The sequence below is a fragment of the Elgaria multicarinata genome, chromosome 19 (assembly GCF_023053635.1).
Source record: "Elgaria multicarinata webbii isolate HBS135686 ecotype San Diego chromosome 19, rElgMul1.1.pri, whole genome shotgun sequence".
Lineage (NCBI taxonomy): Eukaryota > Metazoa > Chordata > Lepidosauria > Squamata > Anguidae > Elgaria > Elgaria multicarinata.
In genome coordinates this window covers 10603532-10621425 of record NC_086189.1, presented here as the reverse complement: position 1 = coordinate 10621425, position 17894 = coordinate 10603532, and the positions used below count along the sequence as shown (strand labels likewise).

At 47.6% G+C, this 17894-nt stretch overlaps 1 protein-coding gene across 1 annotated transcript in view; it reads right to left on the bottom strand.

The window, feature by feature from the left end:
• The window catches only part of ASTN2 (astrotactin 2), a 732687-nt gene that overhangs the window by 169859 nt on the left and 544934 nt on the right, over positions 1-17894 (bottom strand). Inside the window, exons 15-17 of the mRNA XM_063144970.1 lie at positions 12717-12841; positions 11617-11721; positions 9933-10112 (exon numbers count right to left, since the gene is read on the bottom strand). Coding sequence (XP_063001040.1) covers positions 9933-10112; positions 11617-11721; positions 12717-12841 — 410 coding nt within the window. The remainder of the gene's footprint in view (positions 1-9932; positions 10113-11616; positions 11722-12716; positions 12842-17894) is intronic.

Below are 17894 nucleotides of genomic sequence, written 5' to 3'. Positions count from 1 at the left end.
TGTGGGAAGTATTACTATCACTTAACTTCCGTTGTAGCTACGAGAGCTGGACAACGGTGACATTCCGACCAAAATCGCACGCCTGCTCTTGCTTCAAGCTTCTTTGACTTCTTAAAAGTCGAGTCAAGGATTGCAGTTTATGCTGACGGATACGAAACCGGCAGGAGTTGAAACGAAGGGTCAAGAGACACACGGGTTTGCATGGCAGCCAGCGTCAAAACACTATTTTGCGCAAGGTAGTATCTCTGGAGCAAATCTATGGGGCGACCACACTTGGAATACTATGTACAGTTCTGGTCACCACACCTTAAAAAAAAGGGATATTATAGAGCTGGGGAAAGGGCAGGAAAGAGAAGCTAAAATGATTCAGGGGCTGGAGCATCTCCCCTAGGAGGGAAGGTTACATCAACTGGGATTGTTTAGCTTGGAAAAAAGGAGGCTGAGGGGAGACATGATGGAGGTGTACAAAATCATGCATGGTGTGGAGAATGTAGAGAAGGAGACATTTTTTCTCAAAATACTAGAACCCAAACGGGTCATCCCTTGAAGCAGATTGGTTGGAGATACAGGACAAATAAAAGGAAGTTCTTCTTCACACAGTGCAGAGTTAAATTATGGAACTCACTGCCACAGGATGTGGTGATGGCCACCAATCTGGATGGCTTCAAAAGGGGGTTGGATAAATTCCTGGAAGAAGAAGGCTATCAATGGCTACTAGCCCTGATGGTTGTGTGCGATCTCCAGTATTCGAGCCTGTGTGCACCAGTTGCTGGGGAACATGGATGGGAGGGTGCTGTTGTACCATGTCTTGCTTTGTTGGCCCCTGGTGGACGGCTGGTTGGCCACGGTGTGAACAGAGTGCTGGACTAGATGGACCCTTGGTCTGATCCAGCAGGGCTCTTCTGATGTTCTGAAGAAGGAGGAGGAGGAGGAGGAGAAGTAGGAGAAGAAGAAGTCCTGCTTGTTCATCCTTGGCCGATGGCTGGTTGGCCACTGTGTGAACAGAGTGCTGGACTAGATGGACCCTTGGTCTGATCCAGCAGGGCTCTTCTGATGTTCTGAAGAAGGAGGAGGAGGAGAAGTAGGAGAAGAAGAAGTCCTGCTTGTTCATCCTTGGCCGATGGCTGGTTGGCCACTGTGTGAACAGAGTGCTGGACTAGATGGACCCTTGGTCTGATCCAGCAGGGCTCTTCTGATGTTCTTAACTCTGCCCTAAATATTCTGGAACGAACTGGTCTGCCGACTGGACAAATGTGCACCATCCTTACAACCTGCACACTTGCATAATTTGTTTTTCACTGTGCAATGTGAATGAGAGTGCAGGGAGGGGGGAGCACAAGCTGTGTGTGTGTGGTTAGGGAGACGACATTGTGGGTGAGAGATTGGACAAGGGAAGACATCTCCCCTCCTACGGCAACACCAAACTTAAGCTGCTACATTTCCAGATTTTCCTTTGCCATAATGGGAGTTAGACGCTTGCTTCGACTTGAATGCAAGCTGACCTTCTTGTGGCTGCAAAAAAAGCAAATGCTATTTTGGGATGCATTGATAGAAGTATAGCTTCCAAAACGCACAAGGTGCTGGTTCCCCTATATTAAGAACTGGTTAGGCCTCATTCTTGGTTATTGTGTCCAGTTCTGGGCACCACACTTCAAAAAAGATGCAGACAAGCTGGAGCATGTTCAGAGGAGGGCAGTGAGGATGATCATGGGTCTGGAAACAAAGCCCTATGAGGAGAGACTGAAAGAACTGGGTATGTTTACCCTGGAGAATAGAAGGCCGAGGGGAGACATGATAGCACTCTTCAAGGACTTGGAAGGTTGCCGCACAGAGGAGGGCCAGGATCTCTTCTCGATCATCTCAGGGTGCAGGACACGGAATAATGGGCTCAAGTGACAGGAAGCCAGATTTCGGCTGAACATTAGAATAGTATGACAATGGAACCCATTGCCTAGGGAGGTCATGTGCTCTCCCACACTAGAGGCCTTCAGGAGGCAGCTGATCAACCACCTGTCAGGTATGCTTTAAGGTGGATTCCTGCACTGAACAAGGGGTTGGACTCGATGGACTTCTAGGCCCCTTCCAACTCTGCTATTGTATGATTCCACAGCGGGAGACTATTATCATCAACACATAGAATCATAGAATAGTAGAGTTAGAAGGGGCCTATAAAGCCATCAAGTCCAACTCCCTGCTCAATGCAGGAATCCACCTTAAAGCATCCCTGACAGAGGGTTGTCCAGCTGCCTCTTGAAGGCCTCTAGTGTGGGAGAGCCCACCACCTCCCTAGATCATTGGTTCCATTGTTGTGCTGCTCTAACAGTCAGGAAGTTTTTCCTGATGTCCAGCCGGAAGGGCCCCCTAGTTCTCCCCCTACAGATAGCTTGCATTTGTGGTGATTTATTTATTTATTACTTATTTATTTAGAATATTTATATACCGCTCCCCATTGAAAAATTTCGGAGCGGAGTACAAGGTAAAATGAAAATAAAAACAGAATAAAAAGTTAAAACAAAATTTTAAAGAAGAAATAAAATAATCCAAGGCTGCATGTTAAAGAACGGCTTCTTGGAATAAAGATGTTTTCAGGAGGCGCCGAAAGGAGTACAAGGTTGGAGCCTGCCTGACGTCCAGAGGCAGGGAGTTCCACAGGAGGGGCGCCACCATGCTGGAGGCTCTTCCCCTGGTAAAGCCCCCCCCCACGGGACAGTGGTGCCCTCCCAGACGCATGGCTGAAATGGAGAGCGGCAGATGGGAACCTCGGCCGTCCTGTGTGGCACATCTCTGACAATGGGTCTGGATGCCAACTTGAGCCACCAAGCGCGTCTTCCATATGTAGAGACCACTCAGACTCCAGATAATTACCTGGACTGGGAACTCTTTTTCTAATTGCCATTCTGCCTTCACTGCTCCCCACCTTTGATAAACATTACGTTTATGGCTGCTTCCTATTCTTTTTTGCATCCTTAAACGTCTGCTTTTATGAGCTGGCTGTTTCAGGCAGCGTCCCCCAGACCGGCTCACAGAAGCAATATTGTGCGTGTGTGTGTGCTTTAATATAAATTACCCCTTGCCTTCTACGCCGTTCCAAGGAGCATCTTTTGTAGTGAATATACCACTACAGAGAGCCTTTTGGAAAACCATAGATTCATTTAAGTGGACTTAAAGCCCACTCCGTTCTGCTGACGGAGCACTTCACTGCGAGGCTTTAGCCAAATAGCCACATCGCAATTTAAGCTACGTCTCTGCCATCTGCTCCACTCTCCGATTGCAGGTGGGGATGGATTGTGGGGGGGGGGGGGAGAGACGCAGCAGCGCCGTTTATTTTACGATGCACTTGTGGCTTTCAGTGGGTTTGTCTTTTCCTGTGTGGGGGAGAGGGTTATTTAAGATACGTTATAGTCCAAAGTTTATTCATCATGAAATAAGGATTAGTTTTTAATGATGCAGCATGAGGCTGTATATTCATGCAACGTTTAAATTTTGGGGTAAATGAATTTGGATTTTTTAAAATTTAAATCGGATTTTTTTTTTTAAAAAAAAAGTAAAATGCTTTTTGAGGAAAATGACGCTCCGATTTTTCCCAGGCCGGTTAACCCGCGCTAATTCCTGATTCCGCTTAGAGCACCGACGCTGCGGGGCTTGGGAAGCGAAGCGGAGACATATAGACACGGCCCAGGAGTGCTCCTGTTCCAGATGCTGTCCGGTGAGCCATGCCCTCCTCTGGGGTTACTATCAGCCAGAACTCCCCAAACAGGTGCCCTCCAGATATCCTGGGACTGCAACTCCTATTCCCAGCCAAGGTGATGGAAATTGCACTCTTGACACATCTGGAGCGCACCAGGTTGGGAAACACTGCAGTAACCTTCCTGCTCATCCTTCTGCATTAATCATGCTAGATTCCCCCATGCCCTGGTTTTCTCCTTCGCTGTTCAGTCGTTGGACAGTCTATGAACTTTGTTAATAAATAAACAGGTACTCAATGTTTTGTGTCTCCTGGGGACAACGGAACGTATCACACCTTTGTTTTAATTGATAAAGATATGCCCCTGTGTATCTAAGCCACCTATTTTGTGTAGAAGAAACCACTTGCCTATTTGGGGAGGGGGGTGGATTGGGTCCCTTCCAAACTGATAGGCACTTGACCCACCCCGGTTTGCCCCCAGGATTGAGTTTGGTTTGCTTTGTCGCCTGCACAAGCAATGTATTTTATCATGACTGTGTGTGTTCGTCAAGCTTTTAGAAGGCTGCATAATAGAAAATTGAATTAAACCTCCATTGCAACGACAACAGCAAAATAGTCTCATCTTATTAAACGCACTTTATCTCCTCTGCCCCTTTCGCGGCCGTTCTGCGCTCAAGGCGTTAAGAACAAATTATACGCGGTACGTCGGTGACACAAAAGCACTCTCTCTCTCTCATCCCATTAGAAGATGCATTAATTGCAATCGTGGCAAACAGACACGGATTCCTGTGGCCATACACGGGGGTAACCGCCCAGGAAGCTTTGGCTATTGGGCGGTATAAAAATGCAAGAAATAAATAAATGAATACATAATAAACTCCCACAAGCTCAGCTCCCTGCTGCTCAGACATTAGAGAGTATTTGTCTTGCTTTTTTTAGTGCTTTTGATTCAAAGAGCAGGCTGAAGGCGTGTGCTTTGCAACAGACGTCTTGGAGAGAGGGGGATCATTTTGGAAGGATCTCGCCCCCCACCCCACCCCAATTCTGGCTCCTTTGAAAACATTTTAGAACTAAAACGGTCACACTCTTCCCTTCTGAACAAGACCGAGCCCAGTGGTTATGGCTTTTGGTTTAATATCGTGCTGACACAACTTGGTATGCATGCAGGAGTTAAATGATCCCGCTGGGTAATTTAGAAAATGGCATTTTGGCCATCAAAGGTGGCAACAGGTCTGCCTCCTTGAGTCATAGGATAGGAGCGGTCGGACTCTGGCAACGGCGTGCAAAAGGCAACCAAGTCACCTCGTTTGCAACGTACACTCCTTTGGCGTGTCGGCTTTTTGGAGATTTCTTTAAAAATAATAATTTAAAATGCATCTTGGAAATTGCACCGTGAGGAAGATTAATAGCATGGAAGGGATACGAACACACCTCCACAATTTTTCCTACTCTGCAGGAGCCCTGCACCATCATGTCGCCATTTATCATTCTTGAGGAACAAAGAAAACAGATTCAATGTGCTGTGAATATGTTTTCTGCCAAACAACAACACTCAAGGAAACACTGGGAGGGGGGGGATGACACCCCCCCTCGAAAGACTGCCCAGGAAAGGGAAGAGGGTGTGCCTCACGCTATCCAGCTGCTTGGCCTCATTGCAAACTTCTTCTGCCTATAATGTATAGATAGATCCTAAATGTGTGAACTCGAAAGGCGGTCCTAAGCTGGAAGGAAACGTCCTTACGTATATGGCCAGGATTGCGCCCTGCATCATTTACCGTATTTCTTCGATTCCAAGACGGACTTCCCCCCCATATAAACATCTCTAAAAACCGGGTGCATCTTAGAATCGCGGGTGTGTTTATTATTTCTTAGAATCAAAGCTTTTTTTCTGTTGGTGGTACTGAAATTCGTGTGCGTCTTACAGTCAATGGCGTCTTAGAATCAAAGAAATACGGTAAGTTGTTGTACGAAGATGGTAGTTGTCCTCAGTTAAGGTAGGGTGACCCTATGGAAAGGAGGACAGGGCTCCTGTATCTTTAACAGTTGTATTGAAAAGGGAATTTCAGCAGGTGTCCTTTGTATATATGGAGAACCTGGTGAAATTCCCTCTTCATCACAACAGTTAAAGCTGCAGGTGCCATGCCCTCTTTTAAATCTGGTCACTCTATTATAGCTCCTGTACTTTAACTGCTGTGATGAAGAAGGAATTTCACCTCATGTGGCGCAGAGCGGTAAAGCAGCAGTTTCTGTAGCCGAAACTCTCCCCACGGCCTGAGTTCGATCTCAGCGGAAGCTGGTTTCAGGCAGCCGGCTCAGGTCGACTCAGCCTTCCATCCTCCCGAGGTCGGTAAAACGAGTACCCAGTTAGCTGGGGGAAAGGGAATAACGGCCGGGGAAGGCAACAGCAAACCACCCCACTATAAGGCCTGCCAAGAAAACGTCAGCGAAAGCTGGCGTCCCTCCAAGAGTCAGTAATGACTCAGTGCTTGCACGAGAGGTTCCTTTCCTTTCCTTTCCTTTCTCCATCTATACAAATGACACCTGCTGAAATTCCCTTTTCTATGCAACTGTTAAAGATACAGGAGCCCGGTCCTCCTTTTCATAGGGTCACCCTAGTTAAGGTGGCCTCCTGACGACTGTTTTTAGAAAGCTACCAGCGTCGGAGTGGGAAGTTGGGAGGAAGTATTAGACCAAGTTGTTTGAGGAACTGTTGGAAGAGCTGACTATGTTTAGCCCAGAGAAGAGAACATTAAAGTAGGGAGACCCTATGAAAAGGAGGGCAGGGCTCCTGTATCTTTAACAGTTGTACTGAAAAGGGAATTTCAGCAGGTGTCATTTGTATAGATGGAGAACCTGGTGAAATTTCCTCTTCATCACAACAGTTAAAGCTGCAGGTGCCCTGCCCTTTTTAAAACCTGGTCACTCTAGTATAGCTCCTGCACCTATTTAGAATTGGCTAAATAGGGCTTGCGATTTTCATGAAGGACCCCACCCATTTTTCACATATAACTCAAATGCTAGATAATGGCTTGAGTAAATGAGTAAATAAATAAAAATAGGTAAGGACATTAATTGTAGCCATCCCCACAGTGAACCAGCATGTGGAGTGGCTAATTCCGACTCCCATGGGCTACGAGGAGCAGGGAATATAGTATTATACAGAGTGGAAAGCCAACATGGATTCCTTGCAGTCAAAGGGCATGTTCAGAAGACACCTTAAACCATGGCTTTAACCACGGTGGTTAAGCCAGAAAGCTAGGCCATATTCAGAAGAAGACACCTTAAACCATAGCTTTAACCACAGCGAATAAGGCTTTTTTGCTTTATTCACCATGGTTAAAGCCATGGTTTGAGGTGTCTTCTGAACACAGCCTGACTTTCTGGATTAAACACCGTGGTTAAAGCCATGGTTTAAGGCGTCTTCTGAACACAGCCTGGCTTTCTGGATTAAACACCATGGTTAAAGCCATGGTTTCAGGTGTCTTCTGAACACAGCCTGGCTTTCTGGCTTAACCACCGTGGTTAAAGCCATGGTTTATGGTGTCTTCTGAACACAGCCTGGCTTTCTGGCTTAACCACCATGGTTAAAGCCATGGTTTAAGGTGTCTTCTGAACCCAGCCTGACTTCCTGGCTTAACAACTGTGGTTAAAGCCATGGTTTAAGCTGTCTTCTGAACGGGGTCAAAGAGAGCGACCGAAAGTGTGGTGATCTTTGGAAGCTGTGTGTAGGGAACCTGGGACAAGGTTACAATTGGCAAAAGGATGCTTGCAAGAGATCTCACCCACCAGGATGAGTCCTGGGACTCCGTGCAACCTTCTTAGAGGAATTCTAAGATGTGCTAAATGTTAACTTGTTCGGTATGATCTTGATACTCTAGCACCATCCCTGAAACATTTTCCACATTGCCTATTATCAGACAAACGCTGCCCGGCTACAGTGCCTGTGTGCATACACCCTTTGGTGAATCTGCCAGGACCTCGTCCTTATTGTCGACATGACCGTTTTTAGAATTCAGAACCTGCCTTTCAAAATCCGGTTCAAAATCTCCAAGCCAGCGTACAAATCACACTAAAAAACGAGGCCATGTTAATGCATCACGTGAAAACAAAATGGGTAAGAAGTCACGGGTAAAATTCCCGTCAACAACCATCGATTTTCATTAAAAACAAACAGAAATGATCAGAGTGTCTCTTCAGGGAAATGTCACCTTGACTACTCACATAGGCCTTAGCTAAGGTGTATCCCGGGATCGTCCCGGGGTCATCCCTGTTCATGTAGTTGACACACAGGATATCCCGGGAGCAGGCAGGGACGACCCCATGATAAACCTTCCGTCTAGCTAAGGCCTAAGACAACAGCGAGGAAGGCGTGGGAAGGCCCTGTCCCATCACCGTACTTCAGAGAGCAGGGGCAGAAGAAGTGGGGTGTCTAAGGAGGATCTTAACGCGGATGTAGGTACCTTTCTCTCGTATCTCATCTCAAGTTTTTATTGTTTATAGCCAATGGCCATCATAGCCTTTCTCTCCTATACTAAAGCTTCATCCCACGTACCTGCTTCCCTCGGATTATCCCCATAGCACTAAGCTTTCGCGGTTGTTGTTTTTGCTACAGGGCGAAAGCGATCCTTTGCATACCAGGAAGTGAGTTTAAGGGGGGAAATGTAATGTGATATATATATATATATATATATATATATATCAACGGATTCAATTCAAATTTGGTATGCTTAAAGCTCTCCCTAATATCTATTACTGTGCCAATTTTGGTGTCTTTATCTTTAAAGCTCACGCAGATGTAAGCATTTCTTTAAAATCCTGCTCCTGTGCCCCAGCGGCGGCTCGGAAGATACGCTCAAAAAGTAGGGGCTAAATACGGCGAATCTTTTGGCTTTATTGCACAATTAAGGCAGGATGCCTGGGAGTCCTTCACAGTCAAAGCAGACTATAAGGTGGGAAACTTCTGAGTCCTTTGCATGCAGTTCGCAGTGATTGCACAGTATAATGCTGGTGTGATAACGCTCTTAGACTGGAGTTTTATGCCAACAGGCTCTGCTTGATTAGGCTATAAGAAAAAGAGGCTACAAGCTCTGGTGCTAAGAAATGTCAAAAGAAATTTCTTTATTTTTATCTGAAATATAAACATTTAAAAACGTTCCCAAAAACTTTCAATCAAACTTGTACAACGCTCAACAGTTTGACTGCTGATGGAGGCAGAATGAACACGACTGTGGTTTTGTAAAAAAAAAAAATATCTAGAAGGTTTTAAAATGTATAATGACTTCAAAAAGTAATTTATTTTGTTGTACAGCTCCTGACAAAGGATCTCCGGATCCGAAACGTTGAGCGTTGTACAAGTTTGATTGAAAAAAGTGGTGTGGGGTTTTTTTGAACGTTTTTAAATTTTTATATTTCGGCTAAAAATAAAGAAATTTCTTTTGACGTTTCTTAGCACCAGAGGTAGTAGCCTCTTTTTCTTATAGCCTTTTCGTGGTGCTTTCCCCCTCTTTTTCTCAATCTGCTTGATTAGTCCTGAAGATGTGCTTTCACAACGAACCCGTCTAATTCAAGCAGCAGAGATTGGCATCAACGACATCTTAAACTTTGGGGAGGGAGCCCGGGGGTGGACAAGCAGTAAACCCAACATCGGTCTTCTTTCTAGAAGAGGCGGACGGACAATCGCTGGCAACCGCAACTCGCCGAAACTTTTAGAAATCTAACCTAATCGTCTCGCTTCAAAGTCCCCAAAGTTTATTGCTCTGCTTAATGATGTGTCTGGTTATTTATGACATTGCACAATGAGTCTGCTGCTGAATTAATATACTTCCTTAAAGACCGTCGTTGTCACAAGCGATAAAACGGAACCATTCCCAGACAGCTCAATTATGTCACATTTATAGGATGCTACCCAAATCACCCCACGGCGATTTTGAGGGTTGCAGCGCGGCGAGCTCAGAGACGAGATGGCAGCGCAGGCCCTGCAGGCGAAAGCGAGGCGCGCAGATGGATGGATAGGGAGGAGGGGGTGGGGTGGGCAGAGAGCAGGATGTGGGCATCTGGAAGAAAAGATGGTGGCTCCAGGCAGCTGCACTGGAAAGGAACCTTCTGGCTGTATGACAGCAGGGAAGTTGCAGAGCTCGGGGTCATCGCAGGCCTTTCAAGAAGAGCCCACCAGTCAAAGGGAGATGCAAGGCAGTAGGGGGAGACGGGAGGCGCAAAAGCTTCCTCTCCCCTGGTGGGGGCGCCTTACCTTTCTGATACTGGAACCAGAGTTGCTGCTGGACCTTCTTGCTGGGGAAATGGATGGTGCAGCTGAACTCGGATCCGTAGAGGGCTTCCGCGATGTAGTGCGAGCCGTACTGCTGAATGAAGTAGAGCAGCTCTTCGCGGCTGCTGCCTTTGTTCAGGATTTTCAGGACGTTTGAAAAGCCTGGAAAAGCAGAGGGGGGAGGGGCAGGTTATAGCAAACCCAGTCGGAGGCCATGCAATGGAGGGGGATCTGAACGTGGCGTTGGCCAGACAGATTTAGGAATCAACGGTGCTGCTTTGCTGAATGGGTGTAGGAGGCATCTGAATGGACGTAGGAGGCATCTGAATGGACCTAGGAGGCATCTGAATGGACGTGGGAGGCATCTGAATGGACGTGGAGGCATCTGAATGGACGTGGAGGCATCTGAATGGACATGGGAGGCATCTGAATGGACCTAGGAGGCATCTGAATGGACGTGGGAGGCATCTGAATGGACGTGGGAGGCATCTGAATGGACGTGGGAGGCATCTGAATGGACGTGGGAGGCATCTGAATGGACCTGGGAGGCAACTGAATGGACGTGGGAGGCAACTGAATGGACGTGGGAGGCAACTGAATGGACGTGGGAGGCATCTGAATGGATGTGGGAGGCATCTGAATGGACCTAGGAGGCATCTGAATGGATGTGGGAGGCATCTGAATGGACCTAGGAGGCAACTGAATGGACGTGGGAGGCAACTGAATGGGCTTGGGAGGCAACTGAATGGACGTGGGAGGCATCTGAATGGATGTGGGAGACATCTGAATGGACCTAGGAGGCATATGAATGGATGTGGGAGGCATCTGAATGGACCTAGGAGGCATCTGAATGGATGTGGGAGGCATCTGAATGGACGTGGGAGGCATCTGAATGGACCTAGGAGGCATCTGAATGGACATGGGAGGCATCTGAATGGACATGGGAGGCATCTGAATGGACCTAGGAGGCATCTGAATGGACGTGGGAGGCATCTGAATGGACGTGGGAGGCATCTGAATGGACCTAGGAGGCAACTGAATGGACGAGGGAGGCAACTGAATGGACGAGGGAGGCAACTGAATGGACGTGGGAGGCAACTGAATGGACATGGGAGGCATCTGAATGGACCTAGGAGGCATCTGAATGGACCTAGGAGGCATCTGAATGGACCTAGGAGGCATCTGAATGGACGTAGGCTTCCTCTGTTTTGCCCTTCTGCTCGCTCGCACTCCAATGTAGGCCACTGCCCTCCCTCTTTCTTGCTTCCTTCCATTCGAAAGGCAGACAAAGCGGCCATTTAAACAATCATCACAACCCGGTCAGTGGCGATTTACGCCAGTGGTCTTCAACTGGTGGGTCACGACCCAACAGTGGGTTGTGGGATGGGGCACAGCAAAGCCGTGGCCGCCCTGTTGGGCATTGGAGCAAACTGTGAAAGTGGGTCCCATGTTGCAAGCTGGGAGTCCGAGGCGGGTCCGGACCAGTTGCAGCACTGATTTACGCATTACGGGGCAGAGTGTTGCGCTTAAGTCCTAAGGGACAGTGAGCCCCACCCGTTTTGGTAAGCGGCCCTGAAGCCAGTTGCGAAGAATGGGATGGTCCCTCTCTTAACAATTGGCGTGTGACTCCCCGCCGCAAACGTCACTGCAACGTGGCTGCTCTCACCTGCCGAGAGGGCGATCGTGCTCAGCTTGACCCTGTACAGGTTACTTCGGACCCTCCAGTGCTGCACCATAGGGTAGCCCATGGCTTCATCGTACCGGATATCGCCTGCGAAGAGAGTTGGAGAGTTTAGAGGGCAGGCAGGGGACGTCTCGTCCAATCGCTTCCCTTGCTCAACGTTTGGGAGCGGTTACAGAGGCCGCAAGCCCACCCACCCACCCGCACAATCACACCACTGCCAGATTTCTAAACGGTTTTGAAAGCACGGGGAGGAGGTCATAGGCAACCCAGGGACAGAGCCATGACTATAGGCACTGACGGTGTCCTTGCAGAGAAAGGACGCCGCTTAAAGTGGCATTTAAAGACCCGGGAAATTGCTGGATGAATAATTTCCAAGTGCAACAGACTGCGGCACCTACACAAGACATTCACAGCACGGGGTGGGGGACGGTCCTCCATCGGTGTCCCGTATCTCTTGGGGGACATGCAGGCATGAAAGCGAATCACGGCGGCCATTAGAGAGGCACACCCAGAGGAAAGGGAGGCCGGAGGAAGCGTGGTCGCTTCTCAGAAACTAGAGGCCGAAGACAAGCGTACGTATCTTGAGGGGTAAGCCCACAGGGACTTTTAGGACAGAAGTGGAATCCAGCCTAGAAGAAAAGCCGGTTCTTCCTGTTTCTAGGAAAAGCCGGCTGTGCAGAGTGTGGAATGGGTCCCCTTATGGCTGGTCCTTTGTGTAGCCACGAAGGAATCTGTACCCCATATATATAAAGAGAAAATATGCACTGGTGTTTACCTGCTGCTCTTTTCCTGACCTGGGATGCTAGGTCACTATCCCAAAACATGCCCCCACATCATCATTGTATAGAACAAACCACTCACCCACCTGCATGGAAATCCTGGTCGCCTATGGCGATCAGGCGAGTTGTTAAATACAAGGGTTGATCTGCTAGACCAATGGCTCCTATCACGCCTGTCCTCGCTAACCACATCCTGGACCTCTAGGGTGGGGCACAACCATGTCCAAGACATCACAGAAAGACAGGTCTCCTATCAGGACACAACCATGTCCAAGACAGCAATAGAAAGAGGAAGGTCCCTACCGGTGAGCAGCTGGAGATTTGGCAGAGGCTCCGAGAGCACGCCACGACACTGCTCCTCAACTGGCAAAGGGATCACCATCAACGCGTCGGCCAACTGGGGAAAGTCCTTGATGAAGTTATTCTCCCTGCAGAAACAAATCAAAGAACTCAAAGGCAACAATCAGGGCACCTTCTGGGTGAAGAACCTGGACTGATGTCGGAGGGAGCTGTAAAGAAAGATTGCATCTATGTAAGAGAGAGAGATGAGAGAGGGAAAGTGTGTAAGTGTGTGTGTGTGTGTGTGTGTGTGTGTGTGTGTGTGTGTGTGTATGTGTGTGTGTGGTAACCCTTTGGGACTTATGGAACTCACTACCACAAGATGTCGTGATGGCCACCAATCTGGATGTCTTTAAAAGGGGGATGGATAAATTCCTGGAGGCGAAGGCTATCCATGGCTACTAGCCCTGATGGTTGTGTGCTATCTCCAGTATTCAAGGCAGTAAGCCTGTGTGCACCAGTTGCTGGGGAACATGGGTGGGAGGGTGCTGTTGCACCATGTCCTGCTTGTTCATCCCTGCCCGATGGCTGGTTGGCCACTGTGTGAACAGAATGCTGGACTAGATGGACCCTTGGTCTGATCCAGCAGGGCACTTCTGATGTAGAGGAGGAGGAGGAGGAGGAGGAGGAGGAGAAGAAGAAGAAGAAGAACAAGAAGAAGAAGAAGAAGAAGAAGAAGAAGAAGAAGAAGAAGACCTGCTTGTTCATCCCTGACTGATGGCTAGATGGCCACTGTGTGAACAGAGTGCTGGACTAGATGGACTCTTGGTCTGATCCAGCAGGGCACTTCTGATGTTCTTATGACTTACTACGGGAAATAAATTCCCCCATTAGTGAATTGCTGTAGCACGGGCCATTTGCCACATTCTTTCTCCTGAAATACTCAGAGGCAGCTAACAGCTCTGAATCTCCTGAATGTAGTGGTTGGGAAGCTTAGGAACTATTGTGCTGCAATTCTTAATACACTTCAGTCCTATCGACCTCTGTATGTCCAGAACATGGAAGAAATCCTAATTACCCACATGTTTAGTTTTTAATCGGTTTTTAATGCTTTATGTGTGTATGTTCTGTGTTTCAGAGTTTTAAATTTTGTATACTTGTTTTTACCTCAATTTTTAGAATTTCTGTAAACCGCCCAGAGAGCCCTGGCTATGGGAGCGGTATACAAGTGTAATAAATAAATAAATAAATAGTCTAGAATGGTGGTGAGTATATGTCGCCAGGCCTATCTAACAAGAACTCAGAATGCTGGGTCAGACCAAGGATCCATCTAGTCCATCGTTCTGTTCACACAATGGCCAACCAGCTGGAAAGCCATAAGGAGGACATTAGTGCAATAGTACCCTACTGGTCTTGTTTCCCAGCAAGTGGTGTACATAGACATCTTGTCTCTGATATAGGAGGTAGCTTATAGCCTTCTCCTCCATGAATCTGTCTATGAAGCCATCCACGCTGGTAAAGCCATCCAAGATGGTGGCCATCCAAGATGGTGAAGATATCCAAGATGGTGGCCATCACTATAGTTTAACTATGCGCTGTGTGAAGAAGCCCTTCCTTTTCATCTGTCCCGAATCTCCCACCAATCCCACCCGCACACTCAGGTCCTCTGGGAAGAATTTACTTCAGTCAGCAAAAACTAGATTGACAACCGTTACCCAGAGGACCTTCTCTTCTGCTGCTCCCGGACTGTGGAATGGCCTGCCGGAGGAGACACGCCAACTTAACAGACTATTAGCATTTAAGAAAAGCAATTAAGACTGATCTCTTCCGGCAGGCCTATCCAGGAGAATTTTAGGAATTTTTTAAGAATGTTTTTAGGATGTTTTAACAATGTATATTATGTTTTAATTCGGTTTTGTGCCTCGATCAGAATGAAGAGGTGGGTAAGAAATAAATTGATGATGATGATGATGATGATGATGATCCCATTCCATTCTAGTATTATGGAGAAAAGGAAAGGAAAGGAACCTCTCGTGCAAGCACTGAGTCATTACTGACTCTTGGAGGGACGCCAGCTTTCGCTGATGTTTTCTTGGCAGGCCTTATAGCGGGGTGGTTTGCCGTTGCCTTCCCCGGCCGTTATTCCCTTTCCCCCAGCTAGCCGGGTACTCATTTTACCGACCTCGGGAGGATGGAAGGCTGAGTCGACCCGAGCCGGCTGCCTGAAACCAGCTTCCGCTGGGATCGAACTCAGGCCGTGGGGAGAGTTTCAGCTGCAGAAACTGCTGCTTTACCGCTCTGCGCCACACGAGGCTCAGTATTATGGAGAGAAGGAGAAAAATGTTTCCCAACGCACTTTCTCCACACCATGAACCATTTGTCGAAGGAGCACACGGTTCAGCCTTGCCCCTACTATCGGCTCTCTCTAGTAGGATGCAGGCCGCTCCTGGGTTGCCTGGGGAGCACCGTAAGGCAACAAAGCCAACGTATCGGCTCATGCAAGTACTTCCTTCTACTTACAGCCGGAAAAACAAGGCTGCCTGAAGCAACATCTGCCAACAGCCTTATCTGAGAACACGCTGCAGATGTGCTCCAGTAGACAGGCAGGATAGCATTATCTGTCACTGTTTCAGGCCCAGGTTTCCTCTCGAAGGAACAGGAGTCGCTAATTAGCTCCCCCAGGGACTGCCACATTATTATCTTTTTCTTTAAAAAAAAAAAAAAAGTGGGGGGGAGTTCAGGATTTCGGGAACGGAGCAAGGAAAGGCCTTGTCAGGTTGGCTGCAAGAAAATGCAAGCTGGTACCAGTCTTGCTTCTTAAGACTTGGTTCACACATGTGCTAACGCCTTGGTTCAGGCACCCTCTGGGCTTGGTGGTTAGCTTCACCATGTTCAGCTGTGGTTAACGCTAACCACATGCCGAATGCTTGCACACGACACTTTTAACCCTTTTGCGGGTAAGTTTTCCGTAGTGAGCCTAACCACACTGGCCCCGTTCAGACCACACGCTAAACCATGCTGCTTAACCACGAAACGGTTAACGGAATGCATGAACCTTAATGCATTCCGTTAACCACTTTGTGGTTAAGCAGCATGGTTTGGCGTGTTGACTGGACGGGCCCAGTGTGGTTAACGGGGCAGACGGTTAGGGAAAACGTGTGTCAGACGACACCGTAAACCATGGTTATGCATTCCGTTAACCGTTTTGTGGTTAAGCAGCATGGTTTAGCGTGTTGCCTCAACTGGGTCGTAGTCTTCTCTGTGGTGGCCCTCCTAGTCTATTTGCACCTAACACAAACACACCCATGCCTTCCAGGCACACTGGACCCTCGCATGTCGATAAGCCTTTACTCCAGTCTTGCAGCAACAGAGGAGGGGGGATTTTTAATTATATGTGCGGCTGGTGCTTTCTGGATTTTTTTTTCTTAATTTTAAAGACAGACTGGCCATTTGTTGCGTTATTATTATGACTATTGTGGTATGTTTGTTTTTAAATTGGATCTGAGTACTTTGAGGTTCTCTGACTATTTATTTTTATTTATTTATTATTATTTATTATTTATTTATTATCAGATGCTATCAGATGCTCAGGATTCCTGGAGGCATCAGAGATAACAGGATCCTGGACTAGATGGACCAATGGTCTGATCCAGTTGGCTGCTCTTACGTTCTTACCTGCCGCAACTTTGTTGGGCTGGATCTGGTCAATGTCTGGGTGGAATACCACATAGGAACTCTCTTCACGCCAAGATCCGAATAAAAAGGGTGTTGGGTTTTTTAAAATTTGTTTTGAATGGCAACAGCTGAAGCAAGGGAGGGAAATCAAACGTACCTCCCTACACCAGCCCTATATCCCGGGATCGTCCTGGGATCGTTCCTGTTTATCCAAATGCCACACGGGGATCCCAGGAGCAGGCAGGGACAGTCCCTCCATTTTCCTGGGATAACCCTTAGGTGTAGAAAGGGCCCTTATCTAAACGCTGACAGAGGGAACAGAAGCCACTGGTCTGAACAAGCACGCAACCTTGCACTTCTGGTGAAGGCAGAGCCAGCACAGGGTGGGATTTCATAGAATCATAGAATCATAGAATAGCAGAGTTGGAAGGGGCCTACAAGGCCATCAAGTCCAACCCCCTGCTCAATGCAGGAATCCACCATAAAGCATCCCTGATAGATGGTTGTCCAGCTGCCTCTTGAAGGCCTCTAGGGTGGGAGAGCCCACAACCTCCCTAGGTAACTGATTCCATTGTCGTACTGCTCTAACAGTCAGGAAGTTTTTCCTGATGTCCAGCCGGAATCTGGCTTCCTGTAACTTGAGCCCGTTATTCCGTGTCCTGCACTCTGGGAGGATCGAGAAGAGATCCTGGCCCTCCTCTGTGTGACAACCTTTTAAGTATTTGAAGAGTGCTATCATGTCTCCCCTCAATCTTCTCTTCTCCAGGCTAAACATGCCCAGTCCTTTCCGTCTCTCTTCATAGGGCTTTGATTTCTCCCTTTCAGAATGGCCGTAAGTGTTTGATTGGTGCTGCCTTCCACGGAAGTGTTCTGTCATTCCATCTCTGTCATTCCATCGGCAGCCTGGAGCCTCTTCGGTCTCCATTTTGCTCATCATCTTCAGAGCAACCTGGTGTACAGTGTCACATTCCTCTGACATAATTGCTTCGTTCATTTAACCCCCTTGTTAGTCGTCCTGCAACAAATTGTTCTCAGGGTGGTGTACAGCACACGAAAACACAAAGAACAACAACATAAAACCAATTACAAACAAACAAACAAACAAACAGAAAACAGTCAAACAACAAAGCAAAGTCTAAAATCATATCAAAGATCTCACACACACACACACACACACACACAAAACTAGAGCTAAAAATCTCCTTAAAACCTATGTAAAAGTCAATGTGAATAAAAATAGAGTTTGCCTAGAACTGAGCAGACATTAAAGTAGGTGCAAGACACCCTTCTCTGGGTGGACAACCATCTGTCAGGGATGCTTTAGGGTGGATTCCTGCACTGAGCAGGGGGTTGGACTGGATGGCCTTATAGGCCCCTTCCAACTCTACTATTCTATGATTCTAAGGGCTTTCCACAATTGGGGTGGGGGGCACAGCTGAGGAGCCCCCCTCTTGAGTCACCGCCTGCTGAATTATTATTATTATTATTATTATTATTATTATTATTATTATTATTTGCATTTATATA